The sequence below is a fragment of the Netta rufina genome (genome assembly GCF_964035555.1).
Source record: "Netta rufina genome assembly, chromosome: 2".
Lineage (NCBI taxonomy): Eukaryota > Metazoa > Chordata > Aves > Anseriformes > Anatidae > Netta > Netta rufina.
This window is the reverse complement of record NC_140124.1, coordinates 50,502,006-50,526,636: the sequence shown is the minus strand read 5'-3', so window position 1 is coordinate 50,526,636 and position 24,631 is coordinate 50,502,006. Positions and strand designations below refer to the sequence as shown.

The 24,631-nt window shown below is 39.0% G+C and overlaps 1 protein-coding gene across 1 annotated transcript in view; it reads left to right on the top strand.

Annotated features, from left to right (window-relative positions):
* CDKAL1 (CDKAL1 threonylcarbamoyladenosine tRNA methylthiotransferase) overlaps positions 1-24,631 on the top strand; it is a 433,593-nt gene that overhangs the window by 329,267 nt on the left and 79,695 nt on the right. The window contains exon 13 of the mRNA XM_084282033.1: positions 42-104. Within this exon, the coding sequence (XP_084138159.1) occupies positions 42-104 (63 nt within the window). The remainder of the gene's footprint in view (positions 1-41; positions 105-24,631) is intronic.

Below are 24,631 nucleotides of genomic sequence, written 5' to 3'. Positions count from 1 at the left end.
CTTTAACTTTTCTGATACAGTTTATTAATATTACTTTTCAGAAAAAACAAAGAACAAAGGATCTGTCTCAGCTGTTTCATTCATACAATCCATATGATCATAAGGTAAGAAAAAATATGGTACTTACATTTCTTGTTAAGAATAATTCCAAACATTCATGATAACTACATTTTGTTATTTTTATTCAAAAGGTAGAGGAAATTATAAAATTGAAAGCATTAAGGCATTCATGTTATTTAAATTCTTCTATCATATACATTTCTCTATGTTTCTTGATGCCAAGCTTGGAAAGTTGCATTTTGTTTGTTTTTGTTTTTTAAGTCAATGACTTGCATTAACCTCCTAGAAGTATAATTTATAGATTACCACTAAATCGTGTAAAGTGATGTTATGTGGTATCTGATTCCCCTCTTTTTTCTCTCTGTTCAGAAACTGTGTTACCCTTGCGTATGGTTAGCCTGTTGTGTCAATTAGGCCCTGAGATACATGATACTAATGAATTATCTATTGATTCCGAAACCCTCATTGGAAGGTGCTGCTTTACTAACAGCCTGTTGGTTGTTTTGGGGAAGAGGAAAAAGTATTTTCCTCTTCATTATATTTTCTTCATTATTACTTGATCCTGATTTGTAAAATCTGGGAAACATAACTATACCCCATGCCATAGGGGAAGGAAGACAAGATCAATTCCCAAAGAACCTTGCAATTATAAAATAAAGAGCTAAAGCAATTACAAGAAGATTTTGGAGTACCAGGAGACAGAGACGATAAAATTGGGTCAAAAGGCAGTGATTACAGCATTCTGTGCTATAACTATTTGTCATGGTTTTTTGTTTGTTTGTTTGTTTGTTTGTTTTGTTTTGGTTTTTTTGTTTTGTAGACGTTATGCAAAAGAATGCATTAAGCAGATTTTGAAGAGAGAGTTAAGAAAGCTTGTAAATACTTTGAGGGAGTTTCCCCAATCTTGGATCAATCTGTGGGCTTGTTTTTTTGTTTTGTTTTTTTTGTTTTTTTTTAAGCAAGTATATTAGATCCTTCAACAATTTATAAGCAGTGTGAGATCACTCTTTCTGTTTTGCAAAATGCATGTGATTTTGCAAGTTTACATACATAGATACACATTTGTAAAAAGAGATGAGTTTTATAATTGGGGAAAGAAGGTAGCAGAAGTATGTATGTATGTGCACCTATCTATATGTATAAACACAGGAAAAGTGTGCGTGTCTGTGTAACTACAGGTACATTTGTGAGAAAGAAATACATTCTGTAAATATTAATGGATTAAATACATCAGGCAAGTTGTTTCTGTGAGAGTTTTATAGTTACCACCTATATTTACATTAAAAAAAAAAAAGTCAAACAGTAGGTTTTCTATAATTTTAATAATTATATGTCATTTCAAGTTAAATCCATCAAACTATTTTTTTATAGATAGGCTTTCATTGTCTGCAAGACCTGGTAAAGCAGATGTTAAGGGCCTGTGAAAACTGACAAACATGAAGAATAAAGGAAATCAGTGTAAAAAGATTTTGAATTAGATCATTGTTCTTCTGAGTTGAAGCTTTTTAAGTTAAATGTAACAGTAAGTTAATTAATTTCTAATACGGAGAAGTAAGTGATGAACCAGAAGCTTTGATATTCTTCTCAGTGTCTAAATTCTCCTGTGTCAAATACTTTTTATTCATAGTACAAGGAAATTCCATTATTCTTTTATTAGCACTTTTAGCAGACCTTGGCCATTTGTAACTCCTGCTGCCTTCCTGCTCATATCCTTTGTGGCATTATATCAAAGTATCCTCAATTGATTTTGGCTTCAGTTGTGAAGACTTGTGCACTCTTTACAAATTAGTCACCAGGTGATGTGAAATTGAATATAAATGCTTAGATATACTCCCTTTTGATCTTTGTTTTAGGACCTATAATAAGATATTAAAAGTAGCACAATTGTTTGATGAGTGGTTTTTGATGCTTTGCTGTTCTGCTGTTTCCAAGCAGATTCCACGTATCTATCGGAAAGCAAAAGGAAAAAAAGAGCAAATGAAAGTATGCAAAAAAAAAAAAAGGATGATCTTTCCTAATTTTCCATTTGACTGTGAAGGTTTTATTTCTGCTAGCTACTTCCTATCTGTGGTGGTCAGAATGAATCATTGCAGGCTTCTTGCTTTATGCTGTTTATTTCTATCTTAGCTCCCAATTCCACAATTGTTACAGTCCAGGAAAGGGCTTTTAATTTTTATATTAAATCTAACAGTGATCAACATTAATTGAAAATACAATTATTTCAAGTGGAGGTCTATGCTAGTTGTACTGTAGTTCTGTTTTGTCTGATTAAATGTCAGGTTCTGGTTTGGGAGGATTGATGACACCAAGTTAGGTGCGTGTGTCGATCTGCTTGAGGGTAGGAAAGCTCTGCAGGAGGATCTGGATAGGCTGCACCGATGGGCTGAGGTCAACTGCATGAAGTTCAACAAGGCCAAGTGCCGGGTCCTGCACCTGGGGCGCAATAACCCCAAGCAGAGCTACAGGCTGGGAGAGGAATGGTTGGAGAGCTGCCAGGCAGAGAAGGACCTGGGAGTGATGGTGGATAGTCGGCTGAATATGAGCCAGCAGTGTGCTCAGGTGGCCAAGAAGGCCAACAGCATCCTGGCTTGTATCAGGAACAGTGTGACCAGCAGGGCTAGGGAGGTGATCGTCCCCCTGTACTCAGCTCTGGTGAGGCCTCACCTCGAGTACTGTGTTCAGTTTTGGGCCTCTCGCTACAAGAAGGACATGGAGGTGCTTGAGCGGGTGCAGAGAAGGGCGACGAAGCTGGTGAGGGGCCTGGAGAACAAGTCCTACGAGGAGCGGCTGAGGGAGCTGGGCTTGTTCAGCCTGGAGAAGAGGAGGCTCAGGGGCGACCTTATCGCTCTCTATAGGTACCTCAAGGGAGGCTGTAGCGAGGTGGGGGTTGGTCTGTTCTCCCACGTGCCTGGTGACAGGACGAGGGGGAATGGGCTTAAGTTGAGCCAGGGGAGTTTTAGGTTAGATGTTAGGAAGAACTTCTTCTCTGAAAGGGTTGTAAGGCATTGGAACAGGCTGCCCAGGGAAGTGGTGGAGTCACCATCCCTGGAAGTCTCTAAAAGACGTTTAGATGTAGAGCTTAGGGAAATGGTTTAGTGGGGACTGTTAGCGTTAGGTCAGAGGTTGGACTCGATGATCTTGAGGTCTCTTCCAACCTAGAAAATTCTGTGATTCTGTGATTTGTAGATTATTTTCAGTAAGTATAAAAAAAGATTTTATGCTTTGTTCAAGTGCTGGTGATACAGGATAATAGTGTGAATAACTTAAATTACTAGCTTCCAGGATTCTTGGTCAGTTAAAAGGTTTTTCTCTGAGAACCTTTCAGAAGTGGAGAAGACATAAATATAAAGGATAAGTTGGAGCTCAGTAGTAGTTAAAACAGATAAACTACAGTGGCTGGAACAGGACTGTCCACCTAGCATTGATAGCGTTTCACCTTTTTGTGATGGAGTACCACATAGAAAAGAGAAAAACTGATCGGAAAAGGTTCATTCTTCCAGATTTGTGCTTCATTACTAAAATAGAAAATGATGTTTTGAGGGAGTGTCTACACTAACGTTACTAACCTTATTGCAGTCTGTGCTCAGTCAGGAGACTGATAGATAGCTGTTCCTTGAAGTTCTCCCGCAGTTTATTGCCTATCTGGTGCAAATTAGTACATCATGAAAGACATTTTAAATGTCTGTGGTTGTGCATTCCCAAGTGAAAAGCCAGGTCTTTTACTGAGAGGAAAAGCAAGATTTCCTTTTCCTTCCACTTCCAGGTGTGGAGTTCTGTATGTAGTTGAGGCCTTAATTGAGCAGCAGAGGGGAGATAGCCTTTAAGTTCTTCCATGACAGAGGTATGCAAAAGAGGGAGAAAATCTGCCTCTGCTAATAGCAGACGAAGAGTAGTTATGCTCCTGTGTTATTTATTACCGAAATATATGTAGTTTACCATCTGGCTGCATAAATTATTGTTGTTGCTGTTTACCTTTAGCTATTATCTGACCAATTTTCTAATAGCTCATTCAATGAAAACTTGCTTGCACACAAGCCATTTCTGCTGAACCTTTTTTGTATGTATACTGAGAGCTTTCAAGCTGCACAACTCAAGAATTTTATTCTGTCTGCAATGGATGTTTAATTTCCGTAGTGTCTTTCTCTCAGATGGTGTTTGCCCTTTAAAACTTGACCAGTTGTAATAGCAGGTTTCTTGGTCAAAAACAATGGATTTGGGGAGCTTCAGGATCCCATACGTGGAAAACATTCAGATCCACCAGCACAGAGGCCTAGTTCTTTTTTTTTTTTTTTTTTCCTATCTGTTGGACAAGCAAGGATTCTGTCTATCCCTGGAGCAATTGTTTAGAACGATAATCTTTATTTCTGCAGTGCAAAAACCTGTTTTTACTTATAGAAGAGAATATAGCAGAAGTGCTATTTATTTTGGTGTTCTGCCTCTTCAGAGGATAGCCAGGAAGAGAGACTTTGGGCACGTCCGTACATTGAGTTGTGCTGTAACAGAGAGAAATCCCCTGTGCTAAAAACTCAGCTCTGGATTTGATTCTTCCTTTTGCAACCTGAATCTATTGCTCAAAAATAGGGCATGAGCTATGAAAAAAATAAGGTCACATATTATATGTCCTTTCAGTGGTTTATTTTAGCATATGCTGTATCCAAGAAATAGGCAATGTTCATGGTGTTCGAAAAGAGCTTTTTGAGAGATTTTTTCATAGCTGAAATCGCTCAGGATTTAAAAAAAAATAAAAAATCAGTAAATGTGCTCTAATTGGTGCAATACTAATCAAATAATTGTAAAAGCTTTAAGCCTCATGGTGTAAAGTGTTCCATATTAATGCGTTATAGAAATGTTAAAAAACTTCAGCTAAAAATTCACAGACAATACCTGTGTGATTGGCAAGTTATAAGGACTTACTGTATTGTGGCACACAATTAATTGGAGCAAAGCTTTTTTTTTTTTTTTTCTTGCTTTTTTTTTTTTTTTCTTTTTCTCTCTCTTAGCCTAGTAAGTCATTTGGGGTGGACAAAAAGTTGAATCCTGTATTCCTTTGTCTTTGAAAAAAGTAGATATGTATGTAACTGGCTCAAGGAAAAGTAATAGCAAGATTATGCATGGCTATCCTTAGAGTTAAGGTGCTAATGTCTGCTGTTGCTTACAGAATTACCATAAGAATTGTTTTCAACCAATTGTTTCAATACTGCACAGACTCTAGCTCCAGTTTCTAACAGAAAATAAGTAATCTAATGTCAGCAGCCCTAAATCTGTGGTTTCAGGTCATTCTTCTGCTAGATTCTGTGACTCCTCTGAAGAGCTTGAGGCGTTTGGAAGTCAGAAAAATTCAAAAATGATGCAAGTGTATGTAAGGAAATGTGGGGATGAAACTATATTTTCATAATGAAACAGAAGCCAGTACCAAACAGCCAGGATCTCATTTGGCGCTGCCTATGAAGGCTAGTATGGTCTTTGTGGTATTCATTAACAGTAACATAACACATTAATGATACCATGTCCAAAGCTGTGGTATTGTCTAGAAATCATTATAGGCACCCATGTGAAATGTGCAAAAGGAAGAGGAAAGTCCAAGACAGAGGGTGAGGAAATTAAGGCAATTGGCTTCAGGTAGCAAAACCTGTGAGGTTATTCCCTCCTTCTGGCCACTGTGCCATGGCTGGTGGCCTCTGGGGACAGTGAGTTGTGGCAGGGTGATGTGGTGATGGCAGTGGGAACAAGTGAAACTGGCTGCACCATGGGGTGCAGGAACAGAGGGAGGTGGGAAGTTAAGAGCTTCAGCTGGGACCAGTTTCCCTACCAATGAATTGGTTCCTTTTGTTTTTCTCCTGTGTTCGGGGAAGCTGGACCCCATGTGCATTCTTCACAAAGAATCAAAATTGAACAAAAGAATTTCTGATGTCTAGTGAAATAAACAAATCTAAAATTCCTGATTGTTGGCTAACTTTCTAATGGCAGGCATCACAGTCTGCTCAAGCTGCTTTGTTAACTAGATCCTGAAAACTGAAGATGTCTGCACTGTGGTATGACTTGATTACATGAGAGAACATGTAAATTGAAATGTTGGACAGCTTATAGAGTTGGAAGTGTTGCTATGAGAATGGTTTCTTGAAAGAAGCTAGCAAAAGATTAAAACACGGTTGCAGTATTAAATGTATCTGGCAGATGAGACTTACATCTTTCAGTAATCTTTGCTCGTATCTCTTTAGTAGTTCTTAATTTCCCAAATTTTGCTGTATTCTGTTTCTTTCTTTGTTGCTGGCCATAGATGATATTCCAAAGCCATGGGTATTAGAACGGGTTTTTTCACATATCAGGCATACAGGCTAGCATAATTAAGGAAACCATGTTGGGGTGTTTTTCTGAGTCTGGGGATAAGCTATTTCAGAACTGCTAGAAAACACAAGAATTTTTTGTGATTTTTCATAAAGACTGTGATGTTTCTCAGATACCAACTGGGTGTTTTGAAAGATGGGGGAGGAGGAGCGGTGCAAGTACCACAAACGTGTAGGTTTTACCTTTGAGCAAGAAAAAAAGAAAGTCATTGTGAGCTTTTTCAGGTAATGACTTGGGCATATGATTCTGAAAAACAACAAAAATCCTTTTAACCCACTTTCCATTTATTCAAGGAACTGCTTTGTACTAAATCATAAGGCAACTGTGAGGTTGCAATGTCTGTGACATAAGCCATAGTCTGAATTTCCTAAAGCAGGTGCTTTGAATTGTTCTTCTGTAAGATGAAAAAGATTTCTAGGTTATTGCTAAAAAGAGAGTGAGCCTTTTGCTATCTCCTGCTTCAAGATAGATTTCAGGTTTAATTTAATAGCTCAGATGTCAGATACGACCACGTTTTATGGAAATATTCTTATTGTAACCTACATCCATTCTTCTCTCTTCCTTTCCCTTGTGCTCAGAACTGCTTTTTGGAGGAGGTTGCATAAAGCTGTTTTGTGCTCTTGATATGATGTAAGGCTTCAAAGAAAACTACTGAAAGAGAAAAGCAATTTCTATTTGGAAAAGCAGTGCAGTGGCCTTGTGCTAATGGCATACTTGAACATTACTTGATGACAGTGAAGAAAATCTAATGGCCTGAAAAGCTGCTGCTTTTTCTTGACTTAACTCTTAGCTGCATTGAAGTTTATGCCATCTGTAACACAAAGGAAACTAATATATAGACAGCTTAGAAATAGCTGTTCAAATACCAGGAATTGTTTTAGGGTTTGGGGAAAAGAAATAGGAAGGTAGTGCAATGAAAGGGCTTACTTCTCCGTTGAATAGGCTGAATAGAAAAAGACGTATCTGCTCTGTCTTAGTCCTGTAGCAGAAACATTGAGACAAAAGACTTGCAATCTCATTTGAAGTGTATTTATATGCAAAAACAAACAAACAAAAACAGTGCTGTAAAATCAGTGGTGGCTTGTTTGTTTTTGTTTTGAATTTTGCTTTTGTTTTGAACAAAAACTAAAATATATAAAAAAATCAGGTAGTGTATGCTTAATGCTATGGTTAAAACTGTATTCAGTGTCAGTAACTTTTGCTGTAATTCAGTGTTTAAAGCATCAAACCTATCTGATGCAAACTGAATTGTTTGGGTTTGAGTTATCACTCAGAAGGGAAGCTTTTACCTTTTTTTTTTTTTTTTTAGGTTTACAGTAGCCTGTAAAAGCACATTTTCATCTGTAAACAAAGATAATGCTTTATGATGAAGCATAGACTTAGATGTTTAACAAGGTTTCAGGTGTTACTGAAATGTCTTCATTAGTGACCGTGAGAAAGGTTTAAGAAATACACTGATAAAATCCACACATACTCTCCCATATACCCCCAATGTACAACTGTTCTGGAAAATTAGGAAATGAGAAAAATATAAAGGTAAAAATGATCACAGAAAGAAAAAAAAAAAAAAGTGATGAAAAATGTGGCAAAAGTAAAATAATGTTTCAGAAGTTTCTGCGATGACAATGAAAAGCTGATTATTAGATGTGAGCTGCAGTTTGATTAGGGCAGCTAAATAGGTGAAAACAAGTTCTGCACACATCACTTTGCACAGCATAGAAATAACAGTTTTTCTCCATATGGCTGTGGTTGCTTCCAAAATACAGTCTTTTTGGACAATTGGCTGGATCAAAACGACATTGACAAGTATGAGAGAGTGTGAATAGAAGTTGAAGTAATTATGGCAGTTTGTTACCCTGCGAGGAAAAAAAATACAGCTTTCATCTGTGACAGTTGCATGAGATACACAACACCTATACATTTTTTCAATTCAGTAATCATGAAAACATTGGTAATTTACTTCACAAATTTTCTTTGTGGTAAAACATGCAAACGCTGGTATAGCAGATTGCCTCAAATAAGCATTTTCTTCCTCTAAAAATACTGAAATATAAAACGAGAGAAGATTTATAGGGACAGTAAATATCTGTCATATCAACTCAGACAAAACAAATGACATTAATCCTATTGTTGCTTTGCAAAGAAAGGCATTACCTTTCTCTGCATGTCTTTTTTCACCTCTGTTCCTTGTCCATCACAACTGTGATGCACAGAAGTATGACAAAGAAAGGTATTTCAGATTTTCTAAAATTAGTTGCTGGAAAACCTTGACATCATAAGAAGAAAACGTTGACCATCTTAAAACTTTGTTTAAGCTCCCTTTAATCTTCCTTTGGCAGCATAATGGAGTATATAACTAATGGTCTATGGCCAGTTCAAGTTTAGATCAAGTTCATGTGTCTTTCTGTCCCCTGTTTCCTAATATCTTATTTGATGTATTTCTTGATGGCTGCACAGTGTGTAGCAGATTATATTTCCCAATTATATTTTACTATTTGGAGTGGTTTAGCCCAGCAGGCAGCACCACACAGCCACTCGCTCACTCTCCTCAGGTGGGATGGGGGAGAGAACCAGAAAGGTAAAAGTGCGAGAACTCATGGGTTGAGACAAGGAGAATTTACTGAGTAAAGCAAAAGCCACACGTGTGAGCAAAGCAAACCAAGGAATTCATTCACTGCTTCCCATCGGCAGGCAGGTGCTCAGCCACTTCCAGGAAAGCAGGACTCATAACATGTGATGGTTCCTTTGGAAGGCAAACGCCATCACTCTGAACGTCCCCCCCCTTCCTCCTCCTTCACCCCAGCTCTTATTGCTGAGCATGATGCCAGGTAGCGTGGAATATCTCCTTGGCCAGTCTGGGTCAGCTGTCCTGGCTGCTTCTTGTGTGCCCCCAGCCTTCTTGCTGGCAGGGCAGCCTATAAGAAGGAAAAAAAAAAAAAAAAAAAAAAAAGAAAAAAAAAGAAAAAGTCCTTGGCTCTATGTAAACACTGCTCTACAACTAAAAGCCCCAATGTGTTATCACCACTATTTTCATCAAAAATCCAAAACACAGCATTGTGCAAGCCTCTGTGAAGAAAATTAACTCAATCCTAGCCAAAACCATGACACTGTTCACACTTTTCCCCCTCCTTCTATCTTTATTCTATTGACACTTCTCCACTCGCTATTTTTCCTCCATGTTGTCTACATTCGTTATTCTGTCTTTTCCTACCTATTTTCTTTTATTATCTTCTTGATATTTTAATGTTTTATTCTCTCTCCATTTACTTTATTTCACCTGCCCTTCTGTTGTTTGTTTTCTTTTCCTAAATACGTTTTGGAGCCCCCTATGTCCACAGATGTACTTGTTGATGACACTGAAGTAGTCAGGGGAATCAATGCCACTCTTTGGAGGGAAAGTGCTGCAGGTGTGGTGAGAACCAACCCACGGGGACATGAAACTAAACGTTGGTAGTAGTGGCCTTCACTATTCAAGAATTTAAACTTTGCTGTTGACTTAAATGTTCTTATGACCAAATTCATCTGAGCTTCTTTGTTTTTAATTAATTGCATGTCCAAAGACGCATGTTTGGGGAGCTTCACTAATGGATACAACTAGCTTCTGCACATCGTCTTCTTACTGGAGGGCAAAATTTGGCTTTGTTCTTAAAATTATTGTAAACTTTCTGAGTACTTGACATGTTACATAAAGTTCTAAATGTTACCCAGGTTGGCATCAATGCTTTTATTACCAGAAGATTTGGGATAATAATTGGACTTTCTTACATGGAGTGAACATACATGTATTCTGTTAACTTTTCTTGTAAAGTACTGAATAAGTATTTAGTATTAATAATTAATATTTAGGTGTTAAGTAAGGAAGAGAGGTACAAACCTGTATTTTACCATAAACGCAAATCAACAACATATATTGTTTCTTAAATATAACATGCTCTTCATATTATTTTTCCTCTGTATTTTGTTATTTTATGAATGTAAGATACTTTTCATCCACAAATTGTATCCGTCCAAAGATGGATAAAATAAACTATTCAATTTTCCATTCATTTTTTGAAAGAAGAGTTCCAGTTTGAGAGGTGGGTATGGCCACCATGTTCGTAATTTATTTCTAATTTTGGAGAGGTTCCAACTTCAAAAATTATCTTTCCAAGAAGTTATAGCTTCTTCCTGTAATTCTGGAGACAATGCCTCTAAGGTGTCTGATGCCTAAAAGATGTGGAGCCAATGGCAAATTTAAGGTTTGGTATCTCATGATATATCAGGATAAAAACAGGGACATTTTATCTCCTTAAAGGAACAGGACTTTTACAGTTTCGTCATATTAAATGTGGCATTTGCTAATATCAATTAAAGAAATTAAATGTTGATTTTTAAAGATGGTGTTTCAATTCATGCAAATGCTGCTTTAGTTTGGCTTTGAAGTGTTTAAATGTATTAGGCTTGATTTTTCTTTCACCATTTCTTCATGCAATCATGATAGTCATACCATGTCATCTGGCTTTATTAAAAATATATATATATAAACAAGGGTCTTTAAAAAAGACTTTTTTTTTTTTTTTTTGTAAAATGTGTTTCTCTGAAATTTAGTACATGTAGCACACATAAAGTTGTTGTGATAAAACACCATAGGTTACAAATACAAGCAGTCATGCTGACAAATTCTTTAAGTCTTTATTTCATATTGTCATGCTTTTTCCCAGAAAAAAATACGTGTTCTTACTGCTGTTCGTTTTCATATCTTCTTTAATAATCATTTATGAGGCATGTGCATGGCAAATTATGCTCTTTCATGCCTTTTATTTTTACAAGCTTATTTTTTTTATATAAAAGAACTGCTTGCTACAAAACCTTACAAGACATAAGCCATCACTGTTTTACATTGCAGCGTAAACCTTGTTTTCCATAGAACATTTGCAGAAAATGTCTAGTATAAAGCTAAACATATGAACCATTTATAAGCCCTGTGCTGGTACAGCCATTAAATACCAATTCACGTGTCAGACAGACGGTGGCAGCTGCTTTGTTAATGTATGGCACAATCCCATATTAAATCAAATGGCAAGTGGACAGTTTGACAGATACTGTCATCAGTGCAAACATTATTAAACTCATTAAAGAGCTTGCTTTTATTTTTTTTTATTTAAAGTGCATGCATTTACTTTGCAGAGTCTGTTTCAGAGCCTACAGCAGTGAGTACTACTTCTCCAGTTTTCTGCCTAACAAAGCCTGATCTGTGTCTGTCCATTCCTCGGGGGCAGTGCCACCATGTTTATGGCTTCCTCTGCACGCTGTGTGTTAGGGTCTGTAACCAGAAATTCCATTTGCGAGCACATCGTTGTGGATAGCACTCAGTGGTCTTTTCATTTTGATTGATGCTTCTGGTTTTGCACCATCTGGCTTCTGATAGGCTGCATTAATCATATCCTGAGCTAAGAAAATTTAGACAGGATTTCTTTAGTAAGTACATGTACATGGAAAAGTGTGTATTTATGTATTTAATTCCTATAGGTTCCAGTCATACAGACAGGAGCAACAGTGCTGCCATACAGTTTGTGCTGAGATAATTTGATCTCTATTTTGAATACACATATTTCAGTTTTACTCCTACACTTTTAACTATTTTGCTTTCTAGCGGCTGATTATAATTGCTTCTTTATATTGACATTGCTTTCTGTTAGGAACAATGGACTTGGCTGAAGTATGCTTGCATCTCAGCTTTTTTAAATAAATTTTAAAATTTCTCTTTCCACTGCTTTGGTGCTAAACTATAGTTCCTCGCTTCTTGTGTAAACATAGCTTGGCGTAATAGTTTCTGAAACAGAATGTCATCAGATTCAAAGTTTTGTAGGTGTAGAACATTTTTTAAATTGTTGTATTTAAATTCACGTCTTAGGAAAACAAAAGAATCTTAATTTTACGTACAATATACAAAAGTCAATGATCTGCTATATGGAAGACTTCTGACTGAATCTGACAATAATGTACTCAAGGTATTATACTTGTTGGACTAGCAATATTAATACAATATAGTCTCCCATATGAAACAATCAGCCTACATGCAGTTGTTAAGTGTTCAAATTTTTATTTGGATTTCCGATTTACAGGTAAGCAGCTATCCTGTACGCCTCCATATTAGGTTGCTTTCTTTCTGTGGTCCTTTACAATATGACTTGAAGGGAAAACTTGTTCTGTAGGATACCCTGACACATGAAAACCATATGTTACATGTTAGGTTTAAGAAACTATTTAATCTTCACCTTCTGGATTTTCAAAGACCAAGGGAATCTTTTCTGTTAGAAATTACAATGGTGCCCTGGATTCCCTTCCCCTTACCTGCTATGGACATAGTGCTCCATGAAATGCTGTGTGGACAATGATGCTTTATACTCTTAACGAAAAATCCAGTAAGCTCATTTTCTATGTCCCCAAGTTCCACAATTACTGGTCACAATGGGTCCATATTTTTTAGGAGTTCCTCACCAATCAAATGGTGTAAAAGCATCACAGCCACCAATTTTTCATTGACACCTAGAAATGGCTATTGGTGAGGTTTTCTTGCTGTTTCTTTTTTGTTTGTTTGTTTGTTTGTGTTTTGTTTTGTTTTGTTTTTACATTTTTGCCCTATTTCTCACACTTTTCCTTAGTGCTCTCGTTAGTAGAGCTTGCAGTTATTTTCAAATGTGTTTTTTTTAAGTGTGAATATTCCCTCTGCTTTGCCTGTGCAAAGACCTGAAGATTGAAGTGCAGAAGAGACTTAGCAGGAAGATGGGCAGAAGGATGAGCAATATTTACCTATAACCCCACTGACTAAAACAAAACTTCCTGTACTGATTTCTGACAAGCTTGATGGTGTCATTTTAGGGTAGGTGAAGTTTATTTTGAGACATCTAGCTTGAGTTCTTTAAAAGTTAAAAGTATATTCATGGTTAAAAACTAATGGCATGTTAGAAGGTTGTTTGACATACTACAGAAACAATTTTGGAGGAAGAATTTAGAAAATTCAATCACTATTTGTAACAAAGATCTAAAGCTCCTTAAGGTCTAGCACTGTGCTGGCGCTTCAAGTGCCTTTCTCTATCTCGCATTTGTTTCCACGTTTTCTTCTGCAAAACTGTCCTTTTTCTATTGTTTTCCTGTTGCCACATTCACGTTTTCTTGTAGGCACATTTTAAAGAGAAGGCTTGTTTGTTTGTTTACAATTTCACAGCTTTCTAAATAGACATCTGTGGTTGAGAGAATCACAATTCACCAATAATTTGTATTAAATTTAGTTTATATGCTAACAATTAGGGTAAACAAAACCTGCTTAATCATTATTACGTTATTACCTTCTTAATTTGTGTGCCATGGAGGTTTTAAAAGAAAATTGTTATAGCCACACTACTGATCAGTCCATCCTCAGTGTTGAAGTCATTTCTCTGAAAAATTAACAATTGATCTTGAGTAATTATGCTTTGCACCTTCCAGATACAGAACTCCCACTCTGTTGTGTCTGGATCATTGTAATAACATTTTACCTCAGAGATGTTAGGGAAGTTTAAAAGTTAAACTCTTGTCAACAGGCATATCAGTAGCATCCACTAAGCTCCCTGTTGGCTCTTCTTAAAAGCCTGGTTCATCAAGCTTGGAAGAAGCCATCAGTAAGCATACTGCTCCCTGTTGTTCTCATTAGCAAGCTTCCAACTTTGAGTATCAGCATTACCATACAGACTTGGACTGCTCCAGCTTCTACAATATCTTGTTAGTAGAGCTCTGCAGTGAAAATGAAAGTTGAATCTGAACTTTGTAAGATGTGTTCAGGACATATTCACTTCTGTGTTATACTTAAAAACATGGAGCAAAAGGTAAAATATATTTGTAAGCATCTTCCTGATAACTGAAAAAAATCTTCGATATTGTGAACTAAACGCTGGTACATAGTATCAAATGGTGAGTTCAGGGCCTGCTGGATGGATAACAGAAATCCCCAAAGGCGGAGAGCATTTATACCCTGGATTTCCTTTCATACCTTTCCAAAGTTATATCTGTCAGCTTAGAAAAATTACCACCACCACCTTGTCATCCATAGATACTGACTGTTGGTGTTTTCATCTGATGACTTTCAATAAGTGATTCCATATGAAAAAACTTCTTACTACTGTATTTTCTGAAATGCAAGGCCTGCCTATGCTTTTCAAGTGAAGGACTCCAGTCAATCTTACCTTAGTCCATGCAGGTTTAATGACTTAGCTTCTTGAAATCAATGTCAATCAATTATTTCTGTAGAAATACACCTTGCCGTATGGTAGTGATGCTGCACGGTGTCTTATCACCACCATTTCGTGATACAGACTTGATATGGAGAAGAAAGGGTGTTGAATTTGGGGTTGTATTTTTGTTACTTTCTTTTGTCGATCTTACTCTCACTCTTTATGTTGAAATAAACATAGGGAGTAAATACTTTTAAATTTGTTACAGTTTTCCTGTTCCTATATGTGTATTCCACTCTTTATAAAGCTTGCCAATAACAAAGCAAAAACCTTCTAATGGGCTGAATAAAACTTTTAATAGACTGCTTTCCAGTGCAACTTAACATACTGGTATGTGTTCTTATGCTGATTATTAGTAACATTGTGTCAAAGGTTAATGTTGATTTCTTGCAAGATTTGGGGGTCTTGAAAACAGATACTATTGGTAGTTATTTTCAAAAACTCCACTCATTTGTATTTTAAAATACACAGAATTTGATATGCCCAATAATCTAGAAAAGTATGCATGCATGCGAAGCTATGTATAAAAAAATCTTCAGAAGAATTTTTACTTCAGTGAGAGTATATACAAGGTTTTGGTGCTTTTAAATTCCATTATAAATACTGTCTTTTAGTCATTTCTTGTCTTGCAATGGGTGTAGTTTAATGGGTAGAAGGAGGAGCACTAAAACAATGCCATGATTTATTTGTATGTGGAACTTTTATCATTGTGTGGATATGTAACATTTCTCTTACTGGTTGGCAAATTTGTACACATGCAAGATCTGCAGGACTGGTGAGAAATTAGGCCTGTATATCAAAATGTTTTGTGGAAGTAGAGAAAGTCCTTACTGTGAAACCTTTGTATTCTTCATATCTAAATTAAAACAATAAAATTATTCAAATTTGAAATAGAATAATGGTATTGCCAAGAAAACTATGTTCTCTATAAAGGCAGATAATATGCTGTTGTATGTCCTGGTTTCAGTTAGGACAGAGTTAGTTTTCCTCCTAGTAGCACATATTTATATGTCATTTCTCATGACAATACTCTCAACATTATCTTTAGAAAGAGATTTGCTCTGCTTTGGCATAGATTTTCTTTCACTACAGCTTATTGTAGTTCTGAGAACATGCTTCCACTGGAAGAAAAGCCTAGAGCCAATGAGAAGAGATAGTTAATTACGTCTCTGTGTGTGTGTGTTGGTGTTTCTTGAGGAGCAGTGTCTCCTTTCAGAGTCTTGTCTAAATCCCAGTTCCTCTGAAATATTTCAAATAAGAATCACCCTTTTTTTTTTTTTTTTTTTTTTTCTCTTGAACGTAGGATAGCTTTTGACTTCTAAGCCAAAGTCTCCAAATAATCCAGAAAGGAAAATCACTGGCAGCTTATTTATGGGGAAAAAATGAATTTTGCACAGCATAGGAAGCGTATCAGGCATGTGGATATGTATGAATGTATGGGTAAGATTTGGCTGATGCATGTTTCTGTGCAAGTCAAGTACCAGTCAGAAGTCATTGTTTTGCCGTATTTTCTCAGCAGTGAACAACAAAGTGACAACTACTGTGGTATTCAGGCACCATCTGTCTTGTGAACCCTGCCATTCTGTTCTACCCTGAATATGATAAATTTTACCTTATTTCTCTAAGAAAATAAAAATAGTATTTAATCTACAGTCCAAAAACTGGATACATTCCAAGTGAGGCTCTGTTGGTAGCGATATCCCTTGTCTCCGGGGGCGTAAATTTGGGCTTACACCTAAGCACGTGTATATAAATATTACAGATCTATTTCTATGTATGTTGTGCTATGCCACAAATACAAGTCTGTATACAAATGTACTACATAACAAATCTTCTTAACAGTTGCAGTAATTTGTATCCAAAATAAAGTAATTATTTTTATCTTATATATCTTTCAGTTGAAGACTTAAAGGTATTTTAATGCTTGGGGCTGAGGGGGGATGAATGTGTACTTTATTTACTTAAGCATTTGAACTCCTCTTAGATGGTGGTATATTGTGGATTTCAGTGTCATTTTTTTGTTTGTTTGTTTGTCTGCCGACTACGGCTCGGGGCCGCCCTTTTCCCCTCCCTTCCTACTCTCCTCTCAGCTGTAGCAGTGCAAGTTGACCCTGCAGAGGGTATTCCAACCTCTGTGGCAGACCCGGTAACAAGGTCAGAGAAACGAGCAGTAGCAGTGCAAGCTGCCCCTGTAGAGAAGGTGAAAAAATGGTATAGAGATTCAGGTCGTTTAGAACGCAGAGAGTCTTCTGCCAAATCTAGGTATGGAGACGATGACGACGCTGGGCCATCAAGGGTTCAGGAGGAGGAAGATGAGGATGCCGAAAAATCAACAGTAACTACCCGAAGCCTAAACGAGCGTGAGTTACGAGATGTGCGAAAAGATTTTGGTCGCTGTATAGGTGAGCAGCTTGTCACCTGGCTGCTCCGGTGCTGGGACTCTGGAGCCAATTGTGTGGAATTAGACGGCAGGGAAGCCAAGCGACTGGGATCCCTTGCTAGAGACGCAGGCATTGACAAAGCAATTGCAGATGGAGCACAATCTCACAGCCTCTGGAGGCGTCTCCTCTCAGCTGTGAGGGAAAGGTATCCCTTCAAGGAAGAACTTTTATGTCTACCAGGCAAGTGGACCACTATGGAGAAGGGAATCCAGTACCTGAGAGAATTAGCCGTACGGGAAGTGATTTATGAGGATCCAGACCTCAGACAAACATCCAAAGATCCAGATGAAGTCAGGTGTACACGACCCATGTGGCGGAAGTTTGTACGGAGTGCACCATCATCATATGCCAGCTCATTGGCAATAATGGCCTGGAAAGAGGATGAGGAACCCACAGTGGATGAAGTGGCTAAACAACTCCGGCAATACGAAGAAAGTCTCTCCTCTTCCTTACAGGCCTGTGTCTCAGCTGTGGAGAAACTTTCTGAAGAGTTCCACCAACTTAAAGAGAATCTATCTTCCTCCCCACCTGAACCAACCAGTGTCCAACGACCGAAAGAGAACACTTGGGAGAAACTTTCTGAAAAGTTACACCAACTTGAAGAGAGATTATTCTCCTCCGCACCTATACAAAGCAGTGTCTCAGCTATCAGGGGTACGCGTTTATCCACACAAGGAAGACGATATGGTGGGTACTCACCCCGTGCCACCCTGTGGTTTTACTTATGAGACCATGGAGAGGACATGAGAAAATGGGATGGAAAATCTACTGCGACCCTAGAGGCACGGGTACGTGAGTTGCAAAACAAAACAATCAAGAAAAAGGGATTCTCTGAAAAGTTTGCTGCTCCAGCTTCCAGCAGACAGTCCTTCAAACACAGAAATGAAGAAGATTCCGACCAGGATTAGGGAGGCCCTGCCTCCAGCCAGGGGGAGGAAAGGGATAATCGAGTTTATTGGACTGTGTGGATTCGATGGCCTGGCACGTCAGACGCACAGAAGTATAAGGCTTTAGTAGAAACCGGTGCACAATGTACTATAATGCCATCGAGATATAAAGGACCAGAGCCCATCTATATTTGTGAAGTGACAGGGGGATCTCAGCAGTTGACTGTATTGGAGGCTGAAGTGAGTCTGACTGGGAATGAGTGGGAAAAGCACCGCATTGTGTCTGGCCCGGATGCTCCGTGTATCCTTGGCATAGACTATCTTAGAAGAGGATATTGCAAGGACCCAAAAGGGTTCCGGTGGGCTTTTGGTATATCTGCCTTAGAGACAGAAGGCATTAAACAATTATCTACCTTGCCTGGTCTCTCAGAGGACCCCTCTGTTGTGGGGTTGCTGAGGGTCGAAGAACAGCGAGTGCCAATCGCTACCACAACTGTGCACCGGCGGCAATATCGCACTAACCGGGACTCCCTGATTCCCATCCATAAGCTAATTCGTCAATTGGAGAGCCAAGGAGTGATCAGCAAGACTCATTCACCTTTCAATAGTCCCATATGGCCAGTGCGAAAGTCTAATGGCGAGTGGAGACTAACAGTGGACTATCGTGGCCTGAACAAAGTGACGCCACCACTGAGTGCTGCAGTGCCGGACATGCTGGAACTTCAGTACGAACTTGAATCGAAGGCAGCCAAGTGGTACGCCACAATTGATATCGCTAATGCATTTTTCTCCATCCCTCTAGCAGCAGAGTGCAGGCCACAATTTGCCTTCACTTGGAGGGGAGTCCAATATACTTGGAATCGGCTGCCCCAGGGGTGGAAACACAGCCCTACCATTTGCCATGGGCTGATCCAGTCTGCGCTAGAGCAGGGGGAAGCTCCTGAACACCTGCAGTACATCGATGACATTATTGTGTGGGGTGATACAGCAGAGGAAGTTTTCGAGAAAGGGAAGAAAATAGTCCAAATCCTTCTGAAAGCCGGTTTTGTCATAAAACAAAATAAAGTCAAAGGACCTGCACGAGAGATCCAGTTTTTAGGAATAAAATGGCAAGATGGACGTCGTCAAATCCCAATGGATGTGATCAACAAAATAACAGCTATGTCTCCACCAACTAACAAAAAAGAAACACAGACTTTCCTAGGTGTTGTGGGGTTTTGGAGAATGCACATCCCAAATTACAGTCTGATTGTAAACCCGCTCTACCAAGTAACCTGTAAGAAGAATGAGTGTGAATGGGGCCCTGAACAACGACAAGCCTTTGAACAAATTAAGCAGGAAATAGTCCATGCAGTAGCCCTTGGGCCAGTTCGAACAGGACCAGATGTAAAGAATGTGCTCTACACTGCAGCCGGGGAGAACGGCCCCACCTGGAGCCTCTGGCAGAAAGAACCTGGGGAAACTCGAGGTCGACCCCTGGGGTTTTGGAGCCGGGGATACAGAGGGTCTGAGGCCCGCTATACTCCAACTGAAAAGGAGATACTGGCAGCATATGAAGGAGTTCGATCTGCTTCAGAGGTGGTCGGTACTGAAGCGCAGCTCCTCCTAGCACCCCGATTGCCGGTACTAGGCTGGATGTTCAAGGGAAGGGTCTCTTCTACGCATCATGCAACTGATGCTACATGGAGCAAGTGGGTTGCACTGATTACTCAGTGGACTCGAATAGGAAACCCCAGTCGCCCAGGAATATTGGAAGTGATTATGGACTGGCCAGAAGGCAAATACTTTGGGATATCATCAGAGGAGGAGGTGGGTCGTGCTGAAGAAGCCCCACTGTACAACCAGTTACCAGAGAATGAAAAGAAATATGCCCTGTTCACTGATGGGTCCTGTCGTATTGTGGGGAAGCATCGGAGATGGAAGGCTGCTGTATGGAGTCCTACACGACGAGTTGCAGAAGCTGCTGAGGGAGAAGGTGAATCGAGTCAGTTTGCAGAAGTGAAAGCCATTCAGCTGGCTTTAGACATTGCTGAACGAGAAAAATGGCCAGTTCTCTATCTCTACACCGATTCATGGATGGTAGCAAATGCCCTGTGGGGATGGTTACAGCAATGGAAGCAAAACAACTGGCAGCGTAGGGGCAAACCCATCTGGGCTGCTGCATTGTGGCAAGATATTGCTGCTCGGGTAGAGAACCTGGCTGTGAAAGTACGCCACGTAGATGCTCATGTGCCCAAGAATCGGGCTACTGAAGAACATCAAAACAACCAGCAGGTGGATCAGGCTGCTAAGATTGAAGTAGCTCAGGTGGACCTGGATTGGCAGCATAAAGGTGAATTATTTATAGCCCGATGGGCCCATGACACCTCAGGCCATCAAGGTAGAGATGCAACATACAGATGGGCTCGTGATCGAGGGGTGGACCTGACCATGGACGCTATAGCACAGGTTATTCATGACTGTGAAACATGTGCTGCAATCAAGCAAGCCAAACGGTCAAAGCCTCTTTGGTATGGAGGATGATGGCTGAAATATAAATATGGAGAGGCCTGGCAGATTGATTACATCACACTCCCTCAAACTCGCAATGGCAAGCGCCACGTACTTACAATGGTGGAAGCAACCACCGGATGACTGGAAACATATCCTGTGCCTCATGCCACCGCCCGGAACACTATCCTGGGCCTTGAAAAGCAAGTCCTATGGCGACATGGTACCCCAGAAAGAATAGAGTCAGACAATGGAACTCATTTCCGAAACAACCTTATAGACACTTGGGCCAAAGAACATGGTATTGAGTGGGTGTATCACATCCCCTATCATGCACCAGCCTCCGGGAAAGTTGAACGATACAATGGACTGTTAAAGACTACATTGAAAGCAATGGGCGCTGGGACATTCAAAAATTGGGATACGCATTTGGCAAAGGCCACCTGGTTAGTCAATACTAGGGGATCTGCCAACCGAGCTGGACCTGCCCAATCAAACCTGTTACGTACTGTAGATGGGGATAAAGTTCCTGTAGTGCATGTAAGAAATATGCTGGGTAAAACAGTCTGGGCTACTCCTGCCTCAGGAAAAGGCAAACCTATTCGTGGAATTGTTTTCGCTCAGGGACCTGGATACACTTGGTGGGTGATGCAAAAGAACGGAGAGGTCCGGTGTGTACCTCAAGGAGATTTAATACTGGGTGAGAATAGCCCATGAACTGAATTGTACCATGTTAATTACTATATAATACTGTATGTTATCACTACTATGACTACTGTAGGTGACTAATTAGAATGTATGGAAAAGAGTGTAACCTGAGCATGACATAAATGGTATGGAATAAGGGGTGGATAGATGTCCTGGTTTTAGTTAGAACAGAATTAATTTTCTTCCTAGTAGCTGGTGGAATGCTGTGTTTTGGCTTAGGATGAGAAGAGTGCTGATAACACCCCGATGTTTTAATTGTTGCAGAGCAGTGCTTATACCAAGCCAAGGACATCTCAGCCTTTTGCTCTGTCCTGCCAACAGGCAGGCTGGGGGTGCAGTAAGAGCTGGGAGGGGACAGACCCAGGACAGGTGACCCAAACTAGCCAAAGGGGTATTCCATACCATCTGACGTCATGCTAAACAATATATAGGGGTGGCTAGCCAGGGGGAGGGGGCCGGACTGCTCGGTTAGGCTGGGCATCGGTCAGCGGGTGGTGAGCAATTGCATTGTGCATCACTTGTTTGTACATATTATTATTATTATTTTCCTATTATCACTATTGTATTATTATTATTATTATTATTATTATTATTATTATTATTATTATTATTATTATTATTATTGTTATTATTACTTTTGTTATTACTATTTTCCTGTCTTATTAAACTGTCTTTATCTCAACTCACGGGCTTCACTTTCCATTTCTCTCCCCCGTCCCAGAGAGGGAGGGGGAGGGGGAGCGAACGGCTGCGTGGTGTTTAGCTGCCGGCTGGGTTAAACCACGACATTTGTTTTGTTTTAATTTCAGTATGACCAGATTCAAAATTACTAGCTATTTTTTTCAAATGCAGCCTTCCTGTTCTCTTCCATGTAAACAAAATTCATTTGGGTAGATTTCTTCTCTCCAGAGTGCACACTGAAGTACTTCTTTTCCGGCTTTCTTAGCGCTCCTTTTTTCATTTTCAAACATTCTCCTCATCTTCAGTTTTGTTACTGTTCAGCTGTACTCGTGATCTCAACCCCTGAATTATTATGCACCACTTTCACATTTTAATACATTGGACAGCAGCAGAAGTACCTGAAAGCCAGCTGGCTCTGTTCAGTGTTTTGTCTTATGAAGAGCCTAATAAATAGGCACTTAAAAGATGTAACCCAAAAGCACGTGTCTCTGCAGAATCTTGAAGCACCTGCTTCATTTTTAATTTTAGCAGTTTTATAAAATCTATGCATTCATAGTCTTTGTGTCAGAGCTGCAGGATCTCCTACATTAATTAAAGATCACATTGTATCTTGAGAGAAGGTGACCTCACATGAAAGTCTTCTTTATTTTTTAAACACTTTATTTTAAGAAAGTGATATCCACACTGAAACTGTTTGCAGTGGGCATGCATAATGAAAGTACAGTGTGTGAAGCCGTGAATCCCAATTATGTGGTGCTTGGTTTTATATACCAAATTGACAGCAAGCTGTAACTAAGAATTGTGAACACAAGCATTAGATTAGGTACCCTTTACAGTAAGTAAAGAAAGCTTTTTAATGCCTAAATATAGAAGATTTACATGATTCACAGCATTTATACAAGATTGTTATCTTCGTTACCTTTTGTAGTTGCTTAGAATTGTTGCTGAAAATTTTGTGCATATATATTTTCACCTTGAAAGTGTCTGTTTACTACCATTAAGTATTTTTCTTAAGTGGAACAAGACCTTTATTATTTCCGAAAATTTTGAATTTTTTTTTTTTTAAGAATTTCATAGAGGTATTGCTGGGGAAGCAGGCTTTCAGAGGACAGAAAGTACATCCTCAATTGTGGTTTGCACTCAGTGCAGAGCAAGAGATGGGTTTTCCTGCAGAGCAGGCATGGGGGTGATGGAGAGGGAGAGATGGCGCAGGGTTCTTTCTTGATCTGAATAAAAAGGCCTGATTAAGCATTCTGCAAAGTAGAGCACAGCTTGTGCATATATATGTTAAATGCTGTCTCTACTCTGTGACATTTTCCAGACAGAAAAAGTGCTAGTGATGAAAGAGGGAGTGTTGCAAATGCAGTCAGTTTTAAACAACCAATCAGACAAAAATGAACGGACAAAAGTTGTGATTTTAATAAGTGTTTCTACAGCTCCATTATTATTTTTGATATCTGGCCCCTCTCCTCAAAAAGTGTGAATGAGGAAAGATAGGAGGTTTAATGCCCTCATAAGTAAGTGATGTGACTTACGTAAACATTCTTTATGAATACTGAGGTGAATGTGCCTTCAGAGACAGCTCAAGAAACTTATTTATATGAGAAAACCAAAAAGTAAAGAAAAAAATGCTTAAAGACAAAGCAGTCCTACCAGACGCAATGTCTGCTTCATTTGGAGGAAAGACATAAATATTGTTTGCCACATAACACTCAAAAATTTGTGAAGAAAGTAGCAACTGTAAAGCCTTCGTTGTTACTTCATCTGAAGTAAACACAGAATGTGTAATTTGTTGGCTGCTTCTGCGTGACCCTAAATCAAAAAAAAAAAAAAAGATTGCATACCACCAATTTAATTTGTTGCCTCTCTACCTCTTTTTCAGTTCACATACTCACACAAACATATTCCAGTTCATCCAAATTATATCCTCCCATATCGATATGCACCAAACTTCTGCAAAAGAATCTAAAGCAGTTAACACTGGCTGGCATGCTACTTTTACGTAGTTTTAGGGAACTTCTTTCTGTGAGTGTATTTAATCTTCTGAAGTAAAATTCACTCCCAGCTAACTCCAGTGCACAAGGTAAATTTATTTTATTTTTATGTTTGCAAGGTGAACTTTTTTTGAGGCTCCACAGTAAATTATTGATTTTATTTTGGTGTGTCAGGGAGAGAAATATTGCATTAGAATTAAACCTTATTAAAACTAAAAAACTCTTCAATGAGAAAATCTTTAAAGACATTACTTGATATTTTTTGTCTTCCATATGAAAATTTCACCTCATCTGCATTATCTTGTCCCACTTTAACTGTTCCCTATTTGAATGAGTAGTCAGACCTCTAAAGCATCAGAAATGGCCAGCGTAGTTCACTGGCCTTCCATGAAGCTCACGCAGGAACATATGAACACAACACAGTATGATTGTGATTGTTTTCACAAATGCACTGTCATGGAAGAGTAGGTTTGCTGAAGCCATGTATCAAATGTCAAATATGTGGGTCAAAGCAATCCTTCTGAGTTATGTCTCAGTTGCCTGAAAACCTCAGCTGAAGTCCCTGTTGAGTTGCAGATTACTGTAAAGGGCACATGCAGTAGTCGCAAAATTTCCTGGGCACAGTAGGCTTGAGGCACACATTGTAGGAAGAAAATTTTAGATGGAGAGTTGTGGTGGTTTTACCCTGCTACACAGCTGAACACCACTACAACCGCTCTCTCTCCTCTTCCTCAAAGGAAAAGAGGGAGAAGATAACGATGGAAAGGGCTCAAGGG